Genomic DNA, 22,122 nt, shown 5'->3' with positions numbered 1-22,122 from the left:
CTCAGCATGAAAACAGAATACCCAGCAGATGGTCCTCATGACCCCTCAGAGAGAGGGTCCCCCAAGCAATCATGATTCAAATATTTTCATTTTAAGTAGCTTGAACATTAGCCTTGTCACCCAGGTGAATTTAGTCTCATGATTAGGTAACTATGTATTTCATATGTTCATAGTCTATCTTGAGCTTTAAAAGAGATTTATGGCATCATATTCACAGCTACGAAGGTTCATAATTTTGGGGCCACTTCCACAGTCATTTCATACAATTTATTTGTGAAATATAGAAAAAACTATGCAATAATCAAATCCAGTTATTTTTCTTTTACATTTATTTAAAATGATTAAAAATGGTTTATGACAGTTTTAGAAAATGGAATGGATTAAAGGCTAAAAGTGTTTAGATTCCATTTAAGTAGGTATGCATGTGTGTACGTAACTAAAAACACAGAGACTTATTCACAAGAATTCAATTAAGCTCATGCTGAAACTCTTATAGGGAAAATAGTAATTGAGCATCAGACATCACCACTCCTGAAAAAAACCTTCCACAAGAATTGAAAAGTGTTGCAGGACCTAATACTGAAATAGGAAATATGGACTATCTTCAAATTGCACAAATGATGCATGAATCCACATTTGAGACCCGCAACTCCGAGATACCAAATGTGAATGATTAAAGATATTTTACAAACCGGGGAGCTCTTTCAAGTGCTTTCCACTTTCAACCTTCTCTCTTTGAAGATCCCAATTCATATTGGTGAGCATAAAACATGCATACTGGGAATTTTTATGGGCCCCATATATACAATCCAGACTGTACATGAATGTCTTCATCTTTGGTTCTGATATTTATGGCAAAGTCTAAATGTTATATGAACATTAACCTTAGTTTACTCAAACTATACCAATATGCCCAAACCATCCTTTTTTCTCTCCCCACAAGTATTTCTAAAAGAGAAGCAAAAAGCTAGTATACTTCTTGGATGCCTAAGGATTTAAGATTTCCTACTCCGGTGAATAGAAAAAGGAATGCAATGTTGGTGCCTTAGGAACTAGTACTTACAGAGTATCAAAGACTAAAAATACTACAAAAAGGCTCAATGCCTGATAATCGCCATTTCTGTCTCCTATGTGCCAAAACATATCAAAACCATATGATTTCCTAGGAAAAAGTATCCCAAGATTTCCCCCAGATGGTTTTAACATCAGTCATTTTGCACTTAACATTTCAAAATGCAGCCTTATTTTCTTCAGGTAATAATAATTTTATGTGCAGATATATCAAAGCTGAAAGGATGAGCAAACCCTGCTTGTGGGTGTCAGAAATAGTGCATCCCCACTTCATTCGCAATAATGAATGCTCAATGATTTTTTTATATCACTGAAGAATTTAGCACAGGTCCAGCATCTTTGGAACCTCCACAATATTCTTCATCTCCCAGAAGCTGATAACATCCCCTCCCCACCAAGATACTCTACCTCCCTACTGCTCACCGCTTTGTGCCATCAACATGGTTAAGCATGTGTGTGTTATTGCACCATGAGGTAGCTGAAGATCTCACAACAGAGAGCCACAGTCTCTTTGTGCAAATGAATGGCCAAACCAACATTGCAAGCAATCCTTTTTTAGAATGCAGGGTCTAGCTGCCTAACTTATCTTTATAACCACATCACATTCAATGAGTTGGGAATGCTTAGTGAGGCAGCTCATGTACTTTACACAGAAGAAAACACACTTTAGGTCATCAAATTGTGTCAAGAATAAAAGGAAATTTCCACAACAGTGATAAACATGGTTCTTGTTTTAGTTGTTTTTCCTCTAAGTAATCAGGGGATCTTAACATCTTCAGACATTTTCTGGTTCTGAAAGGAAGATTAGAAACAAATGTCACTGTGGGGGCAAAAAAAAAGTCTATTAAACAAAGAAAAAGAAAACCAAGATCCAATTCTATGCTGTTACAAGAGACTCTTGCTCTAGATTTAGGAGAAGGAAGATTAGAACAGAAAAAAATGAAGCAGAAATGAAGTTGCACATCTTAAATATACACAATGTTTGTCTATCATACTTTAATAAAGCTAGAAGAATGAAAAATCTATTTAAAAAAAAAGAAAACCAAGATCCGACTATGTGCTGTCTACATGACACTTGCTTTACATTCGGCAGAAGGAAAGAGATTAGAACAAATAAATGATGCAGAAATGAAGTTGTACATCTTAAATATATACAATGTTTATTTGTCAACTATACCTCAATAAAGCAGGAAAAATTAAAAATAGAAAATATTTAAAAACTGTTAAAATCATATCTGGAAACAAATATTAGTTTTCAAAACATTGTTTTTTACATTTTACCATTTGTTAAGGATTTTGATGACCTTAAATGAATTGACTAACTTTCTTTTTGGTTAAAACTAATATTTGTAGGAACTTCTTTTTTAGAATATGGCTTTGTTGGTCTTTATAACTTCTGAGGTGATGTTGTCATTTGCTCCACTTTATAAAATAAAAGCAAAGTATGATTCTTAAAAGTCCACATCAAGTGACAGACATCTGCTTCTATCTGTGTAGCTCTGTTACTACAACTCTTTCTCTACAAAGTGTGCAAGCTTCAGTGTATGGCCTCAGCATGTACACAGTTCCACAGGTTGTGCACTGCACCACATCACCATGGATATGGTTAGTATACCATGTACGTCATCCTTTAGGAGACAGAGAAAATTAATGACCTAACTAAGGAGAGGTGGACAGCTGGGTACCACTAGCAGCAGCCTGGAACTTTAGAGTCAAGTTCGCAGAGCTCTGAGCCCCATTTGATACCAAACCCATACGTATTTGCTGTCATGCACATATTTCCTAGATAGTATAAAGGCTTTACAGCCAGCGAGGTGATATAGGCCCAGGATCCACATATATGTCACTGCTCACCTTGAAGAGATCTCCCTAACATCAGCTCACTCTGTCTACATCCTCCTTTCTGATCTCAGGAACTTTAATGGAGGGGAAGATAAACTTGGTGCTTGGGAATACCTGGTGAGGGTATCATCGAAATACAATGGAGAAAGTAGACAAAATACTTACCAGGCAGCCAAAAGGCATGAAAGAGCTTCAAGACATTATACTTCTTTAGCAAAAACGTGCTTCCACGTCAGATAAATGGGGCAGGCATCATCCACGTTTTTAAAACTACACCTATTTCAGAAACTCAACTGGCCCCCATTCCAATGATTTTCCTTTTAAAATATTGCATTAAAATATATTTGTCTTGATTATTGAGTTTGTGGGGGACCCCTGTCCCCCGCCCTTACATTTTGTGCTTGTGGAGATGGGTGCATCTCTCTGCTTACTCAGTTTCAGCCCTTGGTTAACAAAGGCTTACAAATCACTGCCACGAAGGCTACTGAAATTAACACGTGGTGTTCGTTAATGATGGCTGCCATGTTGGGTGAAAGAGTGTTGTCACTGAACCCAAGAATCTGCTCTCAGGTTGCCAGGAAAATAAGGCAGTTTTTCAGAAACTCAGTTTCCTCCTAAAATTTCAGGACGGGGCATAATGTAGACGGAGGCTCACCCCAAACGGAGGTTCATTAGCTAACGGTTGATACTGCCCATTCACCAGCAGAGGGAGCGCATGGGAAGGTTTTAGGATTTTTGAGGCCAAATGCAAATCCTAAAGCAAACACCATAGGAATGGGCACCCCTTTCTGGTTTCCTTCGGGGACACAAAGAAGGTATGAGTTAGAGGGCCCTGGGCAAACTCCAGACAGATTCTGACGTGGGTGGCCTGAGGTTTAAACCAAGCCTCCAGAGACACCCAGTTAAAGATCTGAGTCACTCTTTAGGGTATAAAACAATCCCTGACTGTTGTTTCAGAGATTTCTTTAGGGCATCCTCTGCTCTCAAATCCCAAGTGATTCTTCAAACCCAGGAGTGTAGAGCCGGCATTGAACCAGGAAGCCACAGCAGATCTTTCTTCTCCCCTATGGTCTGAGCACACCTTCGGAATTTCAGAGAGGCTTATAATTTAGTGTTTCGGTAGTTTTCTTTGCGGGTGGGGTTCTGTACAAAACATTCATATTCAACCCAGATATTTTTCCTGACTCACCTGTGACGAAAATTTCACTGAATACAAAACAGAACAGAACTATATTTGGCTAGTTAAATCAACCATCATGCTTATAGTCTTGCAATGTAGGTTGGTAATTTTTGTTTGTTTCTTTTTCTTTCCTTTTTTTCTCCTCCTCTTTTACATTAGACAGATAATGTGCCAGCATCATTGTAACAAGGTTTAGAGGAAGGTACAGCTCACACCTGACCATGAAAACCCAATTGTTGGCCAGGCACGGTGGCTCACGCCTGTAATCCCAGAACTTTGGGAGGCCAAGGTGGGCAGATCACTTGAGGTCAGGAGTTTGAGACCAGCCTGGCCAACATGGTGAAACCCCATCTCTACTAAAAATACAAAAATTAGCCAGGCGTGGTGGTGCATGCCTGTAGTCCCAGCTGTTGGGGAGGCTGAGGCAAGAGAATCTCTTGAACCCGGGAGGTAGAGGTTGCAGTGAGCCGAGATCACGCCACTGCACTCCAGCCTCAGCAACACAGTGTAACTCTGTCTCAAAAAGAATAAAAATAAAATTTAAAAAATCACATTATTAGGCAAGTTATGTATATTGAACTTAACCAGAAATAACCTTGCTAGTGACAGACATCTGAAAGTAATTTTTTTTTTTTAAATCAGGCTTAGTAACAAGCAAAACAATGTTTAGAGCCAAACTTACCATGGGTCCTGAAACAATTTCTCCTATTGTTTAGTTTGAAATAACTGGCTGCTGCTCCCAGCAGTGTCACCACCACCACGGATACGATGGGAGACACGATTTTTGCTACCATATTGCCTGCAGGAGTGGAGAAAAAGCAAGCTCATCTGAGAAAAAAACATGGCTGCAGGAAAACTGCTTAAATATTAGGTTGGTCCAAAAGTTATTGCGGTTTTTGCCATTGAAAGTAATGACAAAAACTGCAATAACTTTTGCATCTATCTAGTAACTTCTCCATCACATCCCTTCCCACCCTTGTATTCACAGAAAAAAAAGAGAAACTTAATTTTAAAAAAAGAAAAAAAAACCTTAGGAAGTAATTCTGTTTTCACAAAGAGCCAAGCTTGTCAACCACATTTTACCACTGAAGACATCCAAGACCAGGATTTGCACAGACGAAGCACTTGGCATTTTTGTTTGTTTGTTGAAGTCAATTCATGTATGCCTTTTAATTAATTTTATTTATTTATTTATTTCTTATTATTTTTTGAGACGGAATGTTGCTCTATCGCCCAGTCTGGAATACAGTGGTGTGATCTCAGTTCACTGCAACCTCCTTCTCCCGGGTTCAAGCGATTCTCCTGCCTCAGCCTCCCGAATAGCTAGGACTACAGGTGTATGCCATCATGCCCAGCTAATTTTTGCATTTTTAGTAGAGATGGGGTTTCACCATGTTGGCCAGGCTGGTCTCGAACTCCTGACCTCAGGTGATCCACTCGCCTCAGCCTCCCAAAGTGTTGGGATTACAGAGGGGAGCCACCGCACCTGGCCTGATTTATTTTTTTAGAGATGGGGTCTCACTATGCCGCCTAAGCTGGTCCTGAACTCCTGGGCTCAAGTGATCCTCCTGCCTCAGCCTCCTGAGTAGTTGGGATGACAGGCACATGTCAAAACTATTTTGTGCCTTTTTAGATGTAGAATGCCCACTCATGCAAAAATATTGTTCCACTAAAAACTGCCAGATAGGCTTGCTTTCAAAGGCATGCTAGAACTCTAAACCCAAGCACACACTAGACACAAGCATCCTCAATGCCTCGATGGCAAATTGCTCCAGAGCTTTGGCACTCCTGCAGAAAGAACAAGAAGGAGCTTGATATGACAAAAATCAACACTTCCAAAGGGAAAAAAGGAAGAAATCACCGTTTCCATTTGAAATAGCCACCCTTTCCATGCATGGCTTTCTTCAGACAGGGTTGAACACCTGGGCCAATACATGGCATGGCATAGGTGAGGGACACAAGACTGCTCCACGAATGAGGCTGCCATGCTTGGGGGAAGAGTGTTGTCACTGAACGCAAGAACCTGCTCTATGGCTGATGCTGCCGCCCGCCACACCCTGCCTCCTGGGAGAGACAGCCCTCTATTCTTCCCCTCCCTACATGAACACGCTGCACAGTATGATTTCACAGTGTTCCCCATCCAGAGGTGGAGCTGCATCTTCATTCTGAAAATCCAGGCTTTAGCCAACAGAATGCCACACAAGTGAAGGCATCGTGGCTCTAAGCCCAGGCACGCTTCTCTTCATGCTCTTGGTACCCTGTCTGGTCACCATGTGATGAAGCCTGGCCTGGCTTCCTGGAGGGATGTGAGAGCCCACATGAAGCTGAGATGAGCCATTCCACCTAAAGTCCCAGATACATAAGAAGACCCAGGAAACATGGTCGAAGCGCTGGCCACACCTACAGTTGACTGCACACAAGAGAGGGAGTTCAGAAGAGACCAGGAGGACCACGAGAATGGTGTCAGCCCAAATTGCTGACTCACATAATCATGAACATAATAAATGGTTGTTATTTCCAGCTACTAAGTTTTGGGGTTTTTTGTGACACAGCATAGCTGACTGATACATACCTTTTCCTCTCTCTCATCTCTTACAAATCAATCAAGTACAATCAATTGTCATTACCAAGTGGTCATCCAAGCTGACTGCTTCTCTTTGCCTCCTTTGCCCAGGCTTTAATTCAGCCTGTCATCATTTCCAGGGAGTACTGAACTGGCCTGAAAGGGTGTCTCCCTGGGTCTTAGTGAGCCCCCTCAGGTCCATTCTTCACCTACATATCAACAGGGGCAGGCTCCTTCCCATGAAGGTTCTATGAAGTGCAGACTCCACCTCTGCTAACCTGGAGGTCTTTCCTGGTCACCATTGCATCCTTTCCTGGTTCCCATTGCATTCCACATCCTGGCTACACAATTTCCGGTGTCCCCACGTGTGTATCCAGCTCTACCTAGCGCACCATCTTCCCTGACACCTCACTCTTCTCCTGGGCACCTCCCACCCATATTTTGGGGGATTGGCTTGGATATTGTTCTCTCCAGGAAACCCTACGTCCCTCACCTAACCCAGTCTAGGAGTATCCCTTCTGCCTTGCTACAGGATCCCATATGTTCCAGGAAATTATTCATCAGATTCGACTGCAATTACTTGTTTATTTGCCTTGCCCTTTCCATCTCTGGACCTCACTTTACACCACAGAGGGAAAATGGTGAAACCATAAATTCTTCTAAGGATGCCAACATACCCCAAAAATATTGATACTAGTACTCTGCATGATCATTGAAAGGTAGAGGTCACCTTCAATCACTTTCTCCTCCCCCATAATTGAAAACTCACAAGAGCCTTGGGGTTGAGTGCGTTTACTCTCAACTTAAACTCAAGCAGGTGTCAGCCCAAATCTCTAAGAATATGACCCTTAGGGAATGGGGAACCTGTTCTCCCAACAATACAGGACACAAAGTCAGCCTTCTGGGCTTCAAGTTCTCCCTCCTTTGACCTGAGACGGGATTGACAGTGCACTCTGATGGCTTCTTTGGGCAGAGTGTTCATAACTTCCTTTCTCCTGTCCTTCTTGGGTTTCAAGTTAGTGCTGGTCAAAGAAAGGGGAGTAATGGTGGTACTGGGAGAAATGTAATAGTCTTAGCACTCATTCACAGCCTTGCTTTGAGAGCTAAGGGGCATCTTCTGCAGTGAAAACCAATGCTTGCCTCTCCTTTCTCTGAACTCTGATTGGTCCTGTGCTGAAGGTCAGATATTTTTATTCAGAAGCTACTTTATATACATACAAAGTATGAGTGCTCCATGAAAGTCATGAGGTTGGGAAACAGAAGCCCACACAGCTCCTCCCAGCACTGATCTAGGAGAGTGTGCTCTTATTAAAGGTTGGGACCGGGTGAGTCAATCAGTTACCTTCTGGATTGCCATACGTTGAATGGTGATCTCCACCTGTAAGCGGAAAAGGATGCTCGTGTTTATTCAGCAGAGCTTATGGAGGGCCTTATATTGCCGGGCACTGTTGAGGATGCGACTGTGAACACAGCACACAGATCCCTGTTTTCAGGGAATTTACATTCTTGTGGGGGGAGGGGGACAGCCAAGCAGCATAAGGAGGAGGAATGTGAATGTGTATGCCATGTCTAATGGTCATTAGCAGAATGGGGATAATACCAGGGAGAGGCAGATGCAGCTTTAATTTCAGGATTGGAGAGTCTACATACATGCACATGCAAAACACACACAGGCTGACAACCCCATGGACACACATGCACACACACACACGCCATTCATACACACGCACATGCAACACACACTGACATGCACAAATGTGTGTGCACGTGCATACACACATGCAGCATGCAACAAACGTGCAACACAAGGCAGACAAGCACGCATACACATGTGCACACACACATGCATTTACACACATGTGCAACATGTAAATACAAATGCAACACAGAAGCACAATGCCCTCAATGTGCACATCCACACACATGCACATCCCACACATCCCCACATACACACACATGCACATACCACACACACAGGCAACAAAAGCACATATAAAGCACAATTCGCTGAAACATACACATGTACACATGTGTGCATATGCACACACCGATGTGTGCACATGTTAACACCTGTATGCATAAACACATGCATGTACACACAAATAGGCACACACATAAACACATTCGTGTATGTGCATGCCTGTACACACACATGTATACACACAATCCACATGCACAGATGCACATGATATATTCGTGCAGTATGCACATACCACACGAGCACACCCAGATGCACACTCCTGCATCTATCCACATGCACACATGTGCTTGCACGCCCCTAAATGTATGCATGTGAATGGACACACATGGGAAACATGCAATGCACATGCAACCCAAGCACAAACATGCACACATGCAAAATCCACAAGTACATGCCAACACATCTGTGCACATACACAAACATGCTTGTGCTCAATCCACATGTGTGCACAGACACTTGCACACATGCACATGAAATCCACATGCACTTATGCACATGATTACAAAATCCACATGCACATGTACACATGCATGCACACACAATACACACAAGCATACCTGTGTGTGAACACATATGTATACACACACACGTGCACACACATGCACCCAGTAACACCTGTAAGTGGGCCATAGCTCCTTTGAAGAAATGAAGTCCTCAGGGCATGCACAACATCTCCCCCCAGCATGGATGACCAAGGGAAATGCAAATGAGAGACTCGAACGGCCAGTTAGTTGTGCACTGGATGAAAGCATCAGCTTCTCATCAGTGCAGACAGTGTGTTAGTTATTTGCAAATGGACAGTTTTGCCTCACATATTCTGTAAGACATAATTCCTTTACCATAAGTATTTCCATAACGAGAGTTGGGTCTATAGCCCCCTCTTCCTGCAGGATAGAAAAGAGACCACAAAATGCTAGATATTGCTCAGGAAGTCTGCATGATCTTACAGAAGCAAGCAGGTCAGCAAACCTGAAGCAAGATGCTCTTAAAAGCTGCAGAGATTCCAATGCTCTCCCAAGGCCAGGGAAGGTGCACAGGCGCCATCTGGCCCCTGTTTACTGTTTACACTGGTGGCTGAAGGTGCATTAGATGTACATCCCTGAGGGTCTGGAGGCCTGACATAGATGGGCAAATGTGTTTTCTTCGGCATAAAAAAAAATGCCAGCAAATGTTGGTTAAAAAAAAGAGAATAGGATGAAAACGCAGGCCATAAATAGTAATTTATTTAAAATTAAAAAAAAAAGAGTTCCTCCAGGTTGGGTGTGGTGGCTCACACCTGTAATCCTACCACTTTGGGAGGCCAAGGCGGTAAGACCACTTGAGCTCATTTGGAGCCCAGCCTGAGAAACATAGTGAGACCCCGTTTCTACTTAAAAAAAAAAAATAGCTGGGTGTGGTGATGTGCACCTGTAGTCTCAGCTACTACTTGGGAGACTGAGGCAAAAGATTGCTTGAGCCCAGGAGGTGGAGGCTGCAATGATCTATGATCACGTCCCTGCACTCCAGGCTGGGCTACAGAGTGAGATTTTGTCTCAGAAAAACAACAAAAAAAGTTTTTCTATATTTTTCTAATGTGTTAAGAGCAATTTTTTAAAATACAGATTTGAGATTTTTAAAACTAATGCTTTGTGCTGATTTTGAAGTGGAATGACTTATGTGGATAGTGGGTTCTATGGGCTGAACTATATCCCCCTCCAAATTCACAGGTCGCAGTCCTAACCCCCAGGGCATCAGACTGTGACTGTATTTGAACACGACGTCTTTAGAGAGGTGATTAAAATAAAACGAGATCACTAGGGTGGGCCCTAATCCAATAGGACTACAGACCCTATAAGAAGAGGAGATGAGGACACAGACACACACAGAGGGACGACCCTGTGAGGACACAGGGAGATGATGATGTCGACGAGCGCAGGAGAGAGGCTTCAAGAGGAACCAGCCCTGCTCACACCTTGATCTCAGACTTCCAGCCTCCAGGACTGTGGGAGAAGAAATCCCTTTGCTTCAGCCCTCCTGACTCTAGTAATTTACTATGGCAGCCTTAGCAGACTAAAACACTGGGTATTAGAGAAACTTGTCCATTAGAATTTAAAAACGACGAGCGCAACATTTTCTCCCCACTCTCCGCAGGGAGGCCAGACTTTGGGCTTCCCTCTGCGGCCAGCCAAGGTCAGCCCTCACCCCTCAGTGCTCTGCATGAAGCCAGAACCAGCCTAACACGCTCTGCCTCCTTTGGGGATTCGGGGAGAAGCCGCGTGACTCATCCCATGGCGGCGGCTTGCATCCCAGCCGGCACCTCCATGCTGATGCTAATCCGAGCGCTGACTCACAGCCTCGCTCTGCCGGGGCTGGAGAGCAGGGGTCCAGGCAGGAAGGGGAGCACAGGCATCCTCAAAAAGAAGCGTCATGCTCCCAAAACTGGGCTGTGCCTCATGCACGCCTGATGTTCTTGGCCCAGCTGCTGCTTCCACCGGGCCCTGGCCCTGCCAAGGACCACAGGGCTATCTGCTATTTTCTGGCAGTTTTGCCCCAGGGATACAGCAGCACCCTGACCAGTAGGCTTTGATCCATTCGGGAGCCAGATAATGGTCCCCCAAAAATGGCACAGCGCAGACCTCCCGAGACTAACTTCACAGGAAAACAGGAAACGATCAAGGGCTCTCAGGGGAGCCACTTGCTGAATCATTTCTCTCTACCTGATGAGTATGCCAGAGAACAAAAGAACATGTCCTGAATAGCTCCTTACAGAGAGAATTTTCAGAGAATCGTGCATGGGGTGAAAAGGCTCATTCGTAGGCTGTAGGGGTGTGGGGATGGCTTGCTTTATATAACACGCTCCAAGGTGGGCCGGATGTGGTGGTGCAGGCCTGTAATCCCAGCACTTATGGAGGCCAAGGTAGGAGGATCGCTTGAGCCCAGTTCAAGACCAGCCTGGGCAACGTGGTGAAACCACCTTTGCAAAAATTGTAACTGAGGAAATGATGACAGTGAAAGAGGCCAGACCTAACTGACTCTATCTTGCTTCTAACCCTTAAGCTGTCCTTGTTCATTCCTGGGCATAGGCCGAACTAACTTTGGGAAGGAATTCAGTTCATGGTTTGACTCTGAAACAAAACTGATCATAGCCTTTTCCTGAAAACACCTCCTTCTTGCCTGGGGACCAGTTGGACTTTGTAGGACTAACAAATTAGCTACAAGATTAAAAATTATAGTTTAGGGCTGGGCGCAGTGGCTCAAGCCTATAATCCCAGCACTTTGGGAGGCCGATGAGGGTGGATCGCCTCAGGTCAGGAGTTCGAGACCAGCCGGAACAATATGGTGAAACCCCGTCTCTGGTAAAAATACAAAAATTAGCCGGACATGGTGACATGTGCCTGTAGTCCCAGCTACTGGGGAGGCTGAGGCAGGAGAATTGCTTGAACCAGGGAGGCAGAGGATGCAGTGAGCCAAGATCACGCCACTGCACTCAAGCCTGCGCAACAGAGTGATACTCTGTCTCGAAAAAAAACAAAAAAAGAAGAAAAGAAAAGAAAAATTATGGTTTAGGGGTCGTGCAGCCTCTGGCTCAAGAGTCTGAACCTCTGCAAATTGCTCCTGGGGGTAACATCACTATTGTAAAACCTAAGCGCAGCGTTTGAGATATTTTGCAGCCCCTGAACTGGATGGATCAGCTGACACCACCCAGCCCGGTAATCTGGCTCAACCAGTTCCGCCATCCACCCAGGAACAGAAAACAGCAAGAAAACCTCACTTCAGCCCCCTATGGTTCCCTCTGCAACCTGACCAATCAGCCCTCCCCACTTCCCAAGCCCCTACCCGCCAAATTATCTTTAAAAACTCTGGACCCTGAATGCCTGGGGAGACTGATTTGAGTAATAATAAAACTCTGGTCTCGGGCACAGCTGGCTCTGCATGAATTACTCTTTCTCCATTACAATTCCTCTGTCTTGATAAATCGGCCCTGTTTAGGCAGGGGGCAAGGTAAACCCATTGGGCAGTTACAAAGGTGAGACCCCATCTCTACAAAAAATTTTTTAAAAATTTAGCTGGGTATGATGGTGTGTGCCTGTAGCCCCAGCTCCTCGGGAGGCTGAGGTGGGAGGATCGCTTGAGCCCAGGAGTTTGAGGCTGCAGTGAGCTATGATTGCACCACTGCACTCCAGCCTGGGCAACAGAGTGAGACTCTGTCTCTAAATAAATAAATAATAAAATAATAAAAAACTACTCCCAGTGGCTTTCTGTAAAAATATTAAATTTGGTCTTTGCCTGACATTTTCAGTTAAATTGAAACCGCCTTTGCAAAAATTATAACAGTGAGAAAATTACGACAGTGAAAGAGATCTGACCTAACCGACTGCATTGTGCCTGTAGCCCTCGAACTGCCCTAGTTCATTCCTGAACACAGACTCAGATAACCATAGGAGGAAGTTCCAGCTTAACATTCAAACAAAGATAACAGCCCTTTTCTGAAACAAACTCCCTTCTTCCCCAGGGATCAGACTGCCTTTGAAAGACTAACAAATTAGTCACAAGATTAGAAATTATATTAATAGGTTAGGAGCCATGCAGCCGGAGGCCACAAGATTCCAAACCTCTTCAGTTGCTCCTAGGGATGGCATCACTATTGTAAAACCTAAGGTTGAAGTTGAGATATTTTTTAAACCCTGCATTGAGATGCACCAGCCGGCGCCACCCAGACTGGTAATGCGGCTCAGCGAGCTCTGCCGTCCCACACAAGAACAGAAGACAACAAAGAGAATTCATGTCCATCCTCTGTCATTCCACCTCCAACCAACCACTCAGCACTCCCCACGCCCGGGTCTCCTACCAGCCAAATTACACGTTAAAAAGCCCAGTGTCCAAATTTTGGGGGAAGCTGATTTGAGTCATAAAACTCCAGTCTTGGCTAGGTGCAGTGGCTCATGCCCGTAATCCCAGCTCTTTGGGAGGCTGAGGTCGGAGAAACACTTGAGGCCAGGAGTTGAAGACCAGCCTGAGCAATATAGTGAGACCCCATCTCTACAAAAATTTTTTAAAAATTAGGCAGGTGTGGTGGCATACACCTGTGGTCCTAGCTACACAGGAGGCTGAGGCGGGAGGATCGCTTGAGCCCAAGAGGTTGAGGCTGTAGTGAGCTATGATTTCACCACTGCAGTCCAGCCTGGGTAACAAAATGAAACCCTGTTTAAAGAAAAAAAAGCAAAACCTCCAGTTGATATAGGAGTTAAGAAGGAATTAGTTAATTACTTAGGCACATAGCAAGGGTATGGGAGTCCTTGGTAAGGCTTTTCTTTTTAATGAAAAGCAGCCCCAAATCATTTTCTAACAAAGAGCAGCCTGTAAAGTTGAGCTGCAGACATAGACAAGCCAGCTAGGAGCTTACATGGGTGAATGCCGGCAGGAACTAGGGCCTAGACACGTTCAAGATGGCAGCTTCATCTTCCCTCCTCTTTGTCAGCCCCATGTACAGTAAGAAGCAGACAAGATGGCACTGACCAACTGGAAAGCCCATTTACATAACAAAATTAGGGTGGGGCCACCAGCCTTCCCCACGCACTATGTAGAAGTCATACCTGATCGAACCAAAGCCCTATGTAAATCAGACACCACCTCCTCCAGCCTGCCTATAAAAGCTGCTGTGGTCCACAACCTCCCAACTTTTTCAGATGCTTCTCTTTCTCTCTCTCTCTTTCTCTCTCTCCCTCTCTCTCTTGCAAGGAGCTGCTCTCCTCTCTCCTTTCTTCTATTAAACTTTCAACTCCTTAACCCAACCACATGTGTCTGTGTCCTGAATTCTTTCTCAGCGTGCAACAATGAACCCCAGGTATGTACCCCAGACAGCATAGCTGCTTCACATGCTCCCGTTCAGTCAGCTCTGTGTGAATTAAACTCTTTCTCTATTGCAATTCCCGTCTTAATAAATCAGGTCTACCTAGGTAGTAGGTAAGGGGAACCCCTTAGCTAGTTACGGAAAGATGGTGGAAGAACTCATAGTACGTTGAGTTGAAGGTGGTCAATTCTTTTTTAGTGTCTTTTTTTTTTTTTTTTTTTTTTTTTTGAGACAGGGTCTCACTCCATGGCCCAGGCTGGAAGGTAGTGGTGCTATCACGGTTCACTGCAGCCTCAAACTTCCAGGGTCACTTCCACCTCCCAAGTAGCTGGGACCACAGGCGCACACTTCTATGCCCAGCTAATTTTTGTATTTTCTTGTAGAGACAGGGTTTCACTATTTTGCCCAGGCTGGTCTTGAACTCCTGAACTCAAGGGATCCACCCACCTTGGCCTCCTAAAGTGCTGGGATTACAGGCGTGGGCCACCATGCCCGGCCAAAAGTAGACAGTTCTTGACCCCAGGTAATGAGCACCTTGTCATGAGCCCCCTCCCATCCTGAAGCTTGTCTGTGTCATAGGGAGTGAGTTCTGAGGATGGGCTACCTATAGGGCCACAGCTATTGCTCCTTTGAAGTGGACAGTCGAGCGTCATGCATTGCTTTCATTTTGTTAAATGGATCTGATGACAACACTCGCTTCCGAGGTAACGAAGATGACGGACATCAAAATATTTTACTCCAAAATATATTGCTTTGCCTTATTTTGAAATTGCCGCTCCAGGGCCAGCAGACTGAGGTGGGGAAATTGGCATCTGTAGAGGATCTTTGCTGTTGCAGCCAGGCCTTCCCTTTCTAAGCTTTTCCTGGATGTAGGAGAGAGAAACGGAGACTCTGACACCTTTACAGGTCTGAAAAGAAACATTTACCATGGTCGTCTCTGAGCACTGCTACCTGGGAACCTTCATCTGCATAACAAGGACCCCCTTGCTAAGCAGGCCTCTTCCTGTCTGCCTCTCATCACCTGGCTTGCCACCCGTTAAACCTGCTTTATCAACGTCACCTATTTGGGGCCATGCTCTGAGCCCACATTCTTCCTGCAAAGAACAACAAATAGCAAACTCAAATAGTAAAGACATGGAATCAGCCTAGGTTCCATCAATGGTAGACTGGATAAGGGAAATGTGGCCCATATACAATGTGGCCCATATACACAGCCATAAAAAAGAACAAGATCATGTCCTTTGCAGCAACACGGATCGAGCTGGTGGCCATTCTCCTGAGCAAACTAATGCAGGAACAGAAAACCAAATACCATGTGTTCTCATTTACAAGTGGGAGCTAAACACGGAGTACGCATTGTGAAAGGAAATTAAATTTTGTGATCCTTAACTCATTTAGTCAAAGGGAAAAGTCAAGCTGGGAACTGGGTCACACAAACCTGCCTCCCCCTTTTGGTTCCTAAATAAAATGGCTACAAGATGAAAAGCTACACGTCTCCCCCATATTTTGCCCACAAGGAAAATCCTAGTGAGCTGTGAAGATTTCACCATGACAATATGCAAATCGATAGCTTTGCAGTCACCCCCGCCCAGCAGACACAAATCATATGTGATTGCTCCCCTGCCCCATTTTGTCCAGATTATCTTATGCAACATGCAGATTCCCTGCATTTTCCCTCTGCCCCATTTGTCTATGCCATCTTATGTAAAAAAACACAGATTCACTGAGCCAGACAAAAGCATGAATAACTCTTTTTCCCTACCCCCCCCTCCATGAAAATTATATACTTCTCAATTACCCCCACCCTTTCCCCTTTAAATTTGCAGCCTTCAAAATCATCTTCGGAGAAGGCCACAGACCTGTCTCCTGGGGCGCGTCCTTAACCTTAACTTTGGCAAATAAATCTTTTACACTCGTCTCGTCATTTTTCTCGATTGACAACATGGACACAAAGAAGGGAACACCAGACACCAGGGCCTACTTGAGGGCAGAGGGTGGGAGGAGAGTGAGGATGGAAAAACTACCTATCAGGTACTATGCTTATTACCTGGGTGATGACATAATCTGTACACCAATCCCCGGTGACAAACAATTTCCCTATATAACAACCCTGCACAAGGACCCCTGAACCTAACATCAAAGTTAGAAAAGATGGTCTATAAGCTTCTGCATCCCATCGGTGGTTGAGTCTTGGTTCTGAAGGTTTGTGTGTATATCCACTCAATAAATTTATACGCTTTTTCTCCTGTTAATTAAGCTGCCTCATGTCAGTGATTCAGAGAAAACTTAGGGGGCCAACAGCCTTGGCTCTCACAAAGCCTAATGAGACCATATCTTAAAAAAAAAAAAAGAAAGAAAGAAAAAGAAAAAAAAGTACTTCCCACATTACCAGAGCTCTTGGCACATATTAGTTTTAACCAAAAAGATGGTTACTCAAGGCCGGGCATGGTGGCTCACGTCTGTAATCCCAGCACTATGGGAGGCTGAAGAGGGCGGATCACCTGAGGTCAGGAGTTCAAGACCAGCCTGACCAACATGGTGAAATCCCGTCTGTACTAAAAATACAAAAATTAGCCAGGTGTAGTGGCTCATGCCTGTAATCCCAGCACTTTGGGAGGCTGAGGCAGATGGATCACCTGAGGTCAAGAGTTCGAGACCAGCCTGACCAACATGGTGAAACCCTGTCTCTACTAAAAAAACAAAAATTAGCCCGGTGTAGTGGCACATGCTTGTAATCCCAGCTACTTGGGAGGCTGAGGCAGGAGAATCACTTGAACCCGGGAGGCCAAGGTTGCAGTGAGCAGAGATCGCACCACTGCACTCCAGCCTGGGCAACAAGCGAAACTCTGTCTCAAAAAAAAAAGAAAAGAAAAGAAAAGATGGCTACTCAATTCATTGAAGGTGTACAAAACTCTTAACAAAGGGAAAATGTTAAAATGGAGATGATGGTTTAAAATCAACCTACAGAGTGTTTTGTTATTGTTTTCCTTCTCAGTGATGACATTTTGATTCAGTCGTTTTCCAAACCGGAGAGGATCTGAGGGTTTCAAGGCCCCCTGGTCTCCATGAGAAAAACTCAACCAAGCCAAGAGCCTGTTTATGGCTTCTGTAGAACACGGCTTGCACTCTGGGCATAAGCACCGACCGAAAGAGTTCTCTTGCTTTTTTTCTTTTCTTTTCTTTTCTTTTTCTTTGAGACAGGATCTCAGTCTGTCACCCAAGCTGGAGTGCAGTGGCACCATCTTATCTCTGTCTGCTCACTGAAGCCTCGACCTCCTGGGCTCAAGTGATCCTCCCACCTCTGCCTCCTGAGTAGCTGGAACTACAGGCACATGCCACTACACCTGGCTAATTTTTGCATATATGTATTTTTTGTAGAGACAGGGTTTTTCCATGTTGTCCAGGCCGGTCTCAAACTCCTGGGCTCAAGCAATCCTCCCACCTCAGCCTCCCAAAGTGCTGGGATGACAGGCATGAGCCACCGCGCCCGGCCATTGAAAGTGTTTTCTATTCTGTTTGAAGTGAGCCAGCTGCGTGTGCCCCTAAAGAATTTCCAGTTTGTTGGATGCTCTCTCTCTCTCTAATTAGTTGTATAGTTCTTTGCTCTGTTTACTTTTACCTAAACAAAGGTGTGTGTGTGTGTATGTGTGTGTGTGTGTGTATGTGTGTGTGTGTATGTGTGTGTGTGTGCGCGTGTGTGTATATGTGTGTGTGTGTGTGCGTGTGTGTATGTGTGGCTGCACCCACCCTCCTGGGGAACAGAAGCGGAACAGCCCAGCACAGACAGGTTCTCAGAAGACCAGGCACCAGCGCACAGCCCCCTACTCACCAAAGACTCCAGGTAGAAGGCCCAGGGCAGAGTGCAACCGGGAGCCCTAGAAAGACGACCCCTCCCACCCTCCGCCCACCACCGCGTGCCCAGCTGTAGGGGTACCGTGCGTGTTGTCGGAGTTGCCATAACTGGAGTAGCCACCGCCGCCACCTCCTGTTAGACAGAGAAGGTAGAGTTGAGGGATGTTCAGGTGTCCGAGCGTGGGGTTTCCTGCGGGTGTTGGTCTGTCCAGCTCGTTGGGAATGGCAACAAGTCGTGTGAACGTGTCACTGCCAAGAGAGCTCCAAAGAGTGACCAGCAGGGGAGAGTCAAGGGTGGCCCCACCAAAGCTTCCTCTTCCCCGTGGGAAAACTCATGCCAACACCGAGCTCTAGCTATCAAAAACACTTTGCCATCACAGGACTAACATTTACCCTGGGGACTCCAAATTCACGCAGGCGCACCCGCTTCCTGCCGAGAAACTGATATGAGATCAGCCACCCCGACGCAAGATTAGGAGGACCTTCCAGCAGATGGTCTCAATCGTAAATGTTCTCAGTTTCTCCTTTCAAAAATAACTAGTAATTTTTAGTTTATTCCTGATTGTTATTGTAATAAATTCTAAGACAGCGCTCTTTATTTATTGCAAGTAAACACGGCAGAAAAGATGACTGGATGAAAGCTGGTTGTCCGAAAGATGCAGGTCCAGCTTTGCAAAATATCTGGGACAAGTCCTTTATGTCTTCTAAAATAAAATTGCAGAACTAAACAGGCCAGAAACCTCACATGCTTGAAAATAAAGCCTCAGACATCACACTCTTCAGCCCAATGTTGTATGCATCTGTCTCCTATAGTCTGTACTTGTATTTCTATATGAAAGATTATTGATAGACATTCACCCCCAATTACAGAGAAAACTTTGTATTAGAAGTGTTTATATATGTCTGTGTGTATAAAGATAAATGTACATATATAAAGGTGTATATATATACACACATACACACACACACATACCTAAATGTATATACATATATAGATGAAGGGACCTATATACACATATATAAAACAGTATGCATACATATGTAAAGGTATACACCTATATATAACAGTATAGAAACATATGTAAGCTATATATGCATATATATGGAAAGACATTTACAAATATCTGTTTATACAAATAATGCATATATACATATAAAATATATATTTATATAAGATATTTATACATATATAAAGGCTATATATAGATATATAAATATATTTATGAAGATATTTATACACATAAAGACATATACATATGCATATATAAAAGTGTATATATAAATGTACATATACATATATAAAATCATATGTAGGTGTATATGTACATATAAAGATATATATAAATAAAGGTATATAATTATATATGTATGAATGTATATATTTATATAACATATACATAAAATTTAAAAATGTATATAAAATGTATATGTATATTAAGATATATTAAAGATATATATAAAGATACATTAAAAGATATACATATAGACCAGGTACAGTGGCTCACGCCTGTAATCCCAACGCTTTGAGAGGCTGAGGCAGGTGGATCACGAGGTCAGGAGTTCAGGACCAGCCTGGCCAAAATGGTGAAACCCCGTCTCTACTGAAAATACAAGTTAGCCAGGCGTGCTGGCAGGCGCCTGTAATCCCAGCTACTCAGGAGGCTGAGGCAGAGCATCACTTGAACCCGGGAGGCAGAGATTGCAGTGAGCCAAAATCGTGCCACTGCACTCCAGCCTGGGCGACAGAGCGAGACTCCGTCTCAAAAAAAATAAATAAATAAAAAAGATATGTATATACATATTTAAAGACATTTATATACCTATATAAAGATATATACACTTGTATATATAAAGTTGTGTGTACATATATAACACATATAAAAGTATATACACATAAAGGTATATGTGTACATATATAAAGGCATTTATACACACATATAAAGATATACACATATGTATATATAAAAGTGTATATATAAATATATACATATATAGATAAAAGCACATACACGTAAAGGTATATACGTACATATATAAAGATGTATATAAATAAAGGCATATATTTAATTATATATGTAAAGATATATATTTATATAACATACACATAAAATATAAAAATGTATATGAAATGTATATGTATTTAAAGATATACATGAAGATATATTTTTTAAAAAGATATATTAAAAGATATACATATAAATACATAAATATATATAAAAAGCATATATCTGCATATAAATATAAAGATATATATACACATATAAAACATGTACCTATGAAAAGATATATATAAGGATATATATAAAGTCAGGATATACATATATAAAAACATAGAAAGGTATCCACGTACTGTATATATACAAAAGCATGTATATACACACATGAAAAAAACCGTATACCTACATATGTAAATGTATTTATATATATTTAAAAGCATATATACACACAAATATAAAGATACATAAACATTTATATACACACAAATGAAGATTGATAAGCATGCAGATACACAAAGGTGTGTCTGGACATGTACACCCACACTTACACATATACAAGTCTAAACAGAAATGACTGCAAGTGTTTCAGTGGACCCTCCAGTTCTACCTGTTCATTTTGTTTCCATCCAGTCCACCAGCCTGGAGAGGCGGACAGATGCCCAGACCGCAAACCCCACTGATGCGGCCATGGGGCCTTCTCTGTCATCCCCTGCACCAGCTTATCGTCTACTCGTCACCAACTTTGCCCCAACCTCAGCTCTCTCATCCCCAGCTTCAGGCCTCTCATCCCACCCTCTCTGTGCAAATTCAATGTGTCGCATCTGGGGAGGCTCGGCACCTACCTGCAGGCGGCCGCGGCCTGGGCCTGGGTGGGTAGCGTCCGTCATCACGGTCCACATCATTGGAGTAACCTGTGGGGCAGAGCACGCGGCATTGCTAATGAGACCTCTCCAAAGGTCCCCTTCACACCAGGTCTGCGCTGGGGGCACTGGGACAGGTTTTGGAGAAGAGCGTTCCGACGCCAACTGGCTCTTTGCAGGACGCCCACAGGCACCAGGAATTAAATTACCTTGTGGGCTGGCCGCCTTGCCTGCAAGGAGGCGTGTGCAGGGCTCAGAACGTCTGCAGTGTGGCCTCATATTGCTGATGTTTGCCCCTCTTCTGCTCAAAGCCCTCCCAGGGCCAACCGTGAGCTGGGGTGAAGCTCAGGCTGTCGTGTCTGCCTGCTGCCTGGATCCCTCTCTCAGGGTGCCCCGTCTCCAAATCCCCTGCCCTTCCCTCCTTCCCTGGATGTTCCCCGTTGCTCCTGCCTCTGGACCTTTGCATGCCCCTTTCCCTCTGCTTCCTCCTGGCCATCCTTCCTGGATGAGCCAACATCATCTCTCACCATGTCCTCGTCCAGCTCTCGTTCTGCCCCACCTCCCACCTAGGCCCATCCCCTGCTCAGAATCCTCCAACATCGTCTCATATCCTGCCCCTCCCTAGTCCTTAAGCAAGCCCGGAAGGAGACTCCAGGCTTTTCCTTCTCTCCAGATGGCTCCTCTTGCCCCATCAACCAGGCACCTCCCCCAGGCTTCTCCATCACCATACGCATGCTCCTAACCCCACCCCTCATGTTAGCAGTGGCCGATTCCCCAGGGAGAATTCCAGCTTCTCAGGTCCCCACAATCCACTCTCCTTTTCTCTTTCAAGTTCCTGCTCAACTATCTTGTCTGAAACCAGCACCATCCCCCTGTCTCTCTCTTGGCTCCCCACAGCACAGCCACTACCCACCCCAATAGATTTGTTTCATCCATTCGTTCCTGC

The 22,122-nt window shown here is 44.0% G+C and overlaps 1 protein-coding gene across 7 annotated transcripts in view; it reads right to left on the bottom strand.

Moving 5' to 3' along the window:
• Nucleotides 1-311: 311 nt before the first annotated feature.
• XG (Xg glycoprotein (Xg blood group)) overlaps nucleotides 312-22,122 on the bottom strand; it is a 62,985-nt gene continuing 41,174 nt past the window's right edge. For 3 of the 7 annotated variants that reach the window (XM_019019356.4, XM_063702913.1, XM_063702915.1), the window contains exons 6-11: nucleotides 21,159-21,227; nucleotides 18,402-18,452; nucleotides 9,477-9,521; nucleotides 7,999-8,034; nucleotides 4,776-4,892; nucleotides 312-1,863 (exon numbers count right to left, since the gene is read on the bottom strand). In XM_019019356.4, the coding sequence (XP_018874901.1) occupies nucleotides 1,847-1,863; nucleotides 4,776-4,892; nucleotides 7,999-8,034; nucleotides 9,477-9,521; nucleotides 18,402-18,452; nucleotides 21,159-21,227 (335 nt within the window). In that variant the 3' untranslated portion in view covers nucleotides 312-1,846. The remainder of the gene's footprint in view (nucleotides 1,864-4,775; nucleotides 4,893-7,998; nucleotides 8,035-9,476; nucleotides 9,522-18,401; nucleotides 18,453-21,158; nucleotides 21,228-22,122) is intronic. The other 4 variants (XM_019019357.4, XM_063702914.1, XM_055376345.2 and 1 more) reach the window with 2 other exon arrangements.

Source organism: Gorilla gorilla, chromosome X, assembly GCF_029281585.2.
Source record: "Gorilla gorilla gorilla isolate KB3781 chromosome X, NHGRI_mGorGor1-v2.1_pri, whole genome shotgun sequence".
Lineage (NCBI taxonomy): Eukaryota > Metazoa > Chordata > Mammalia > Primates > Hominidae > Gorilla > Gorilla gorilla.
The sequence above is the reverse complement of the archived record's forward strand: the minus strand, read 5'-3'. Positions and strand labels throughout refer to the sequence as shown.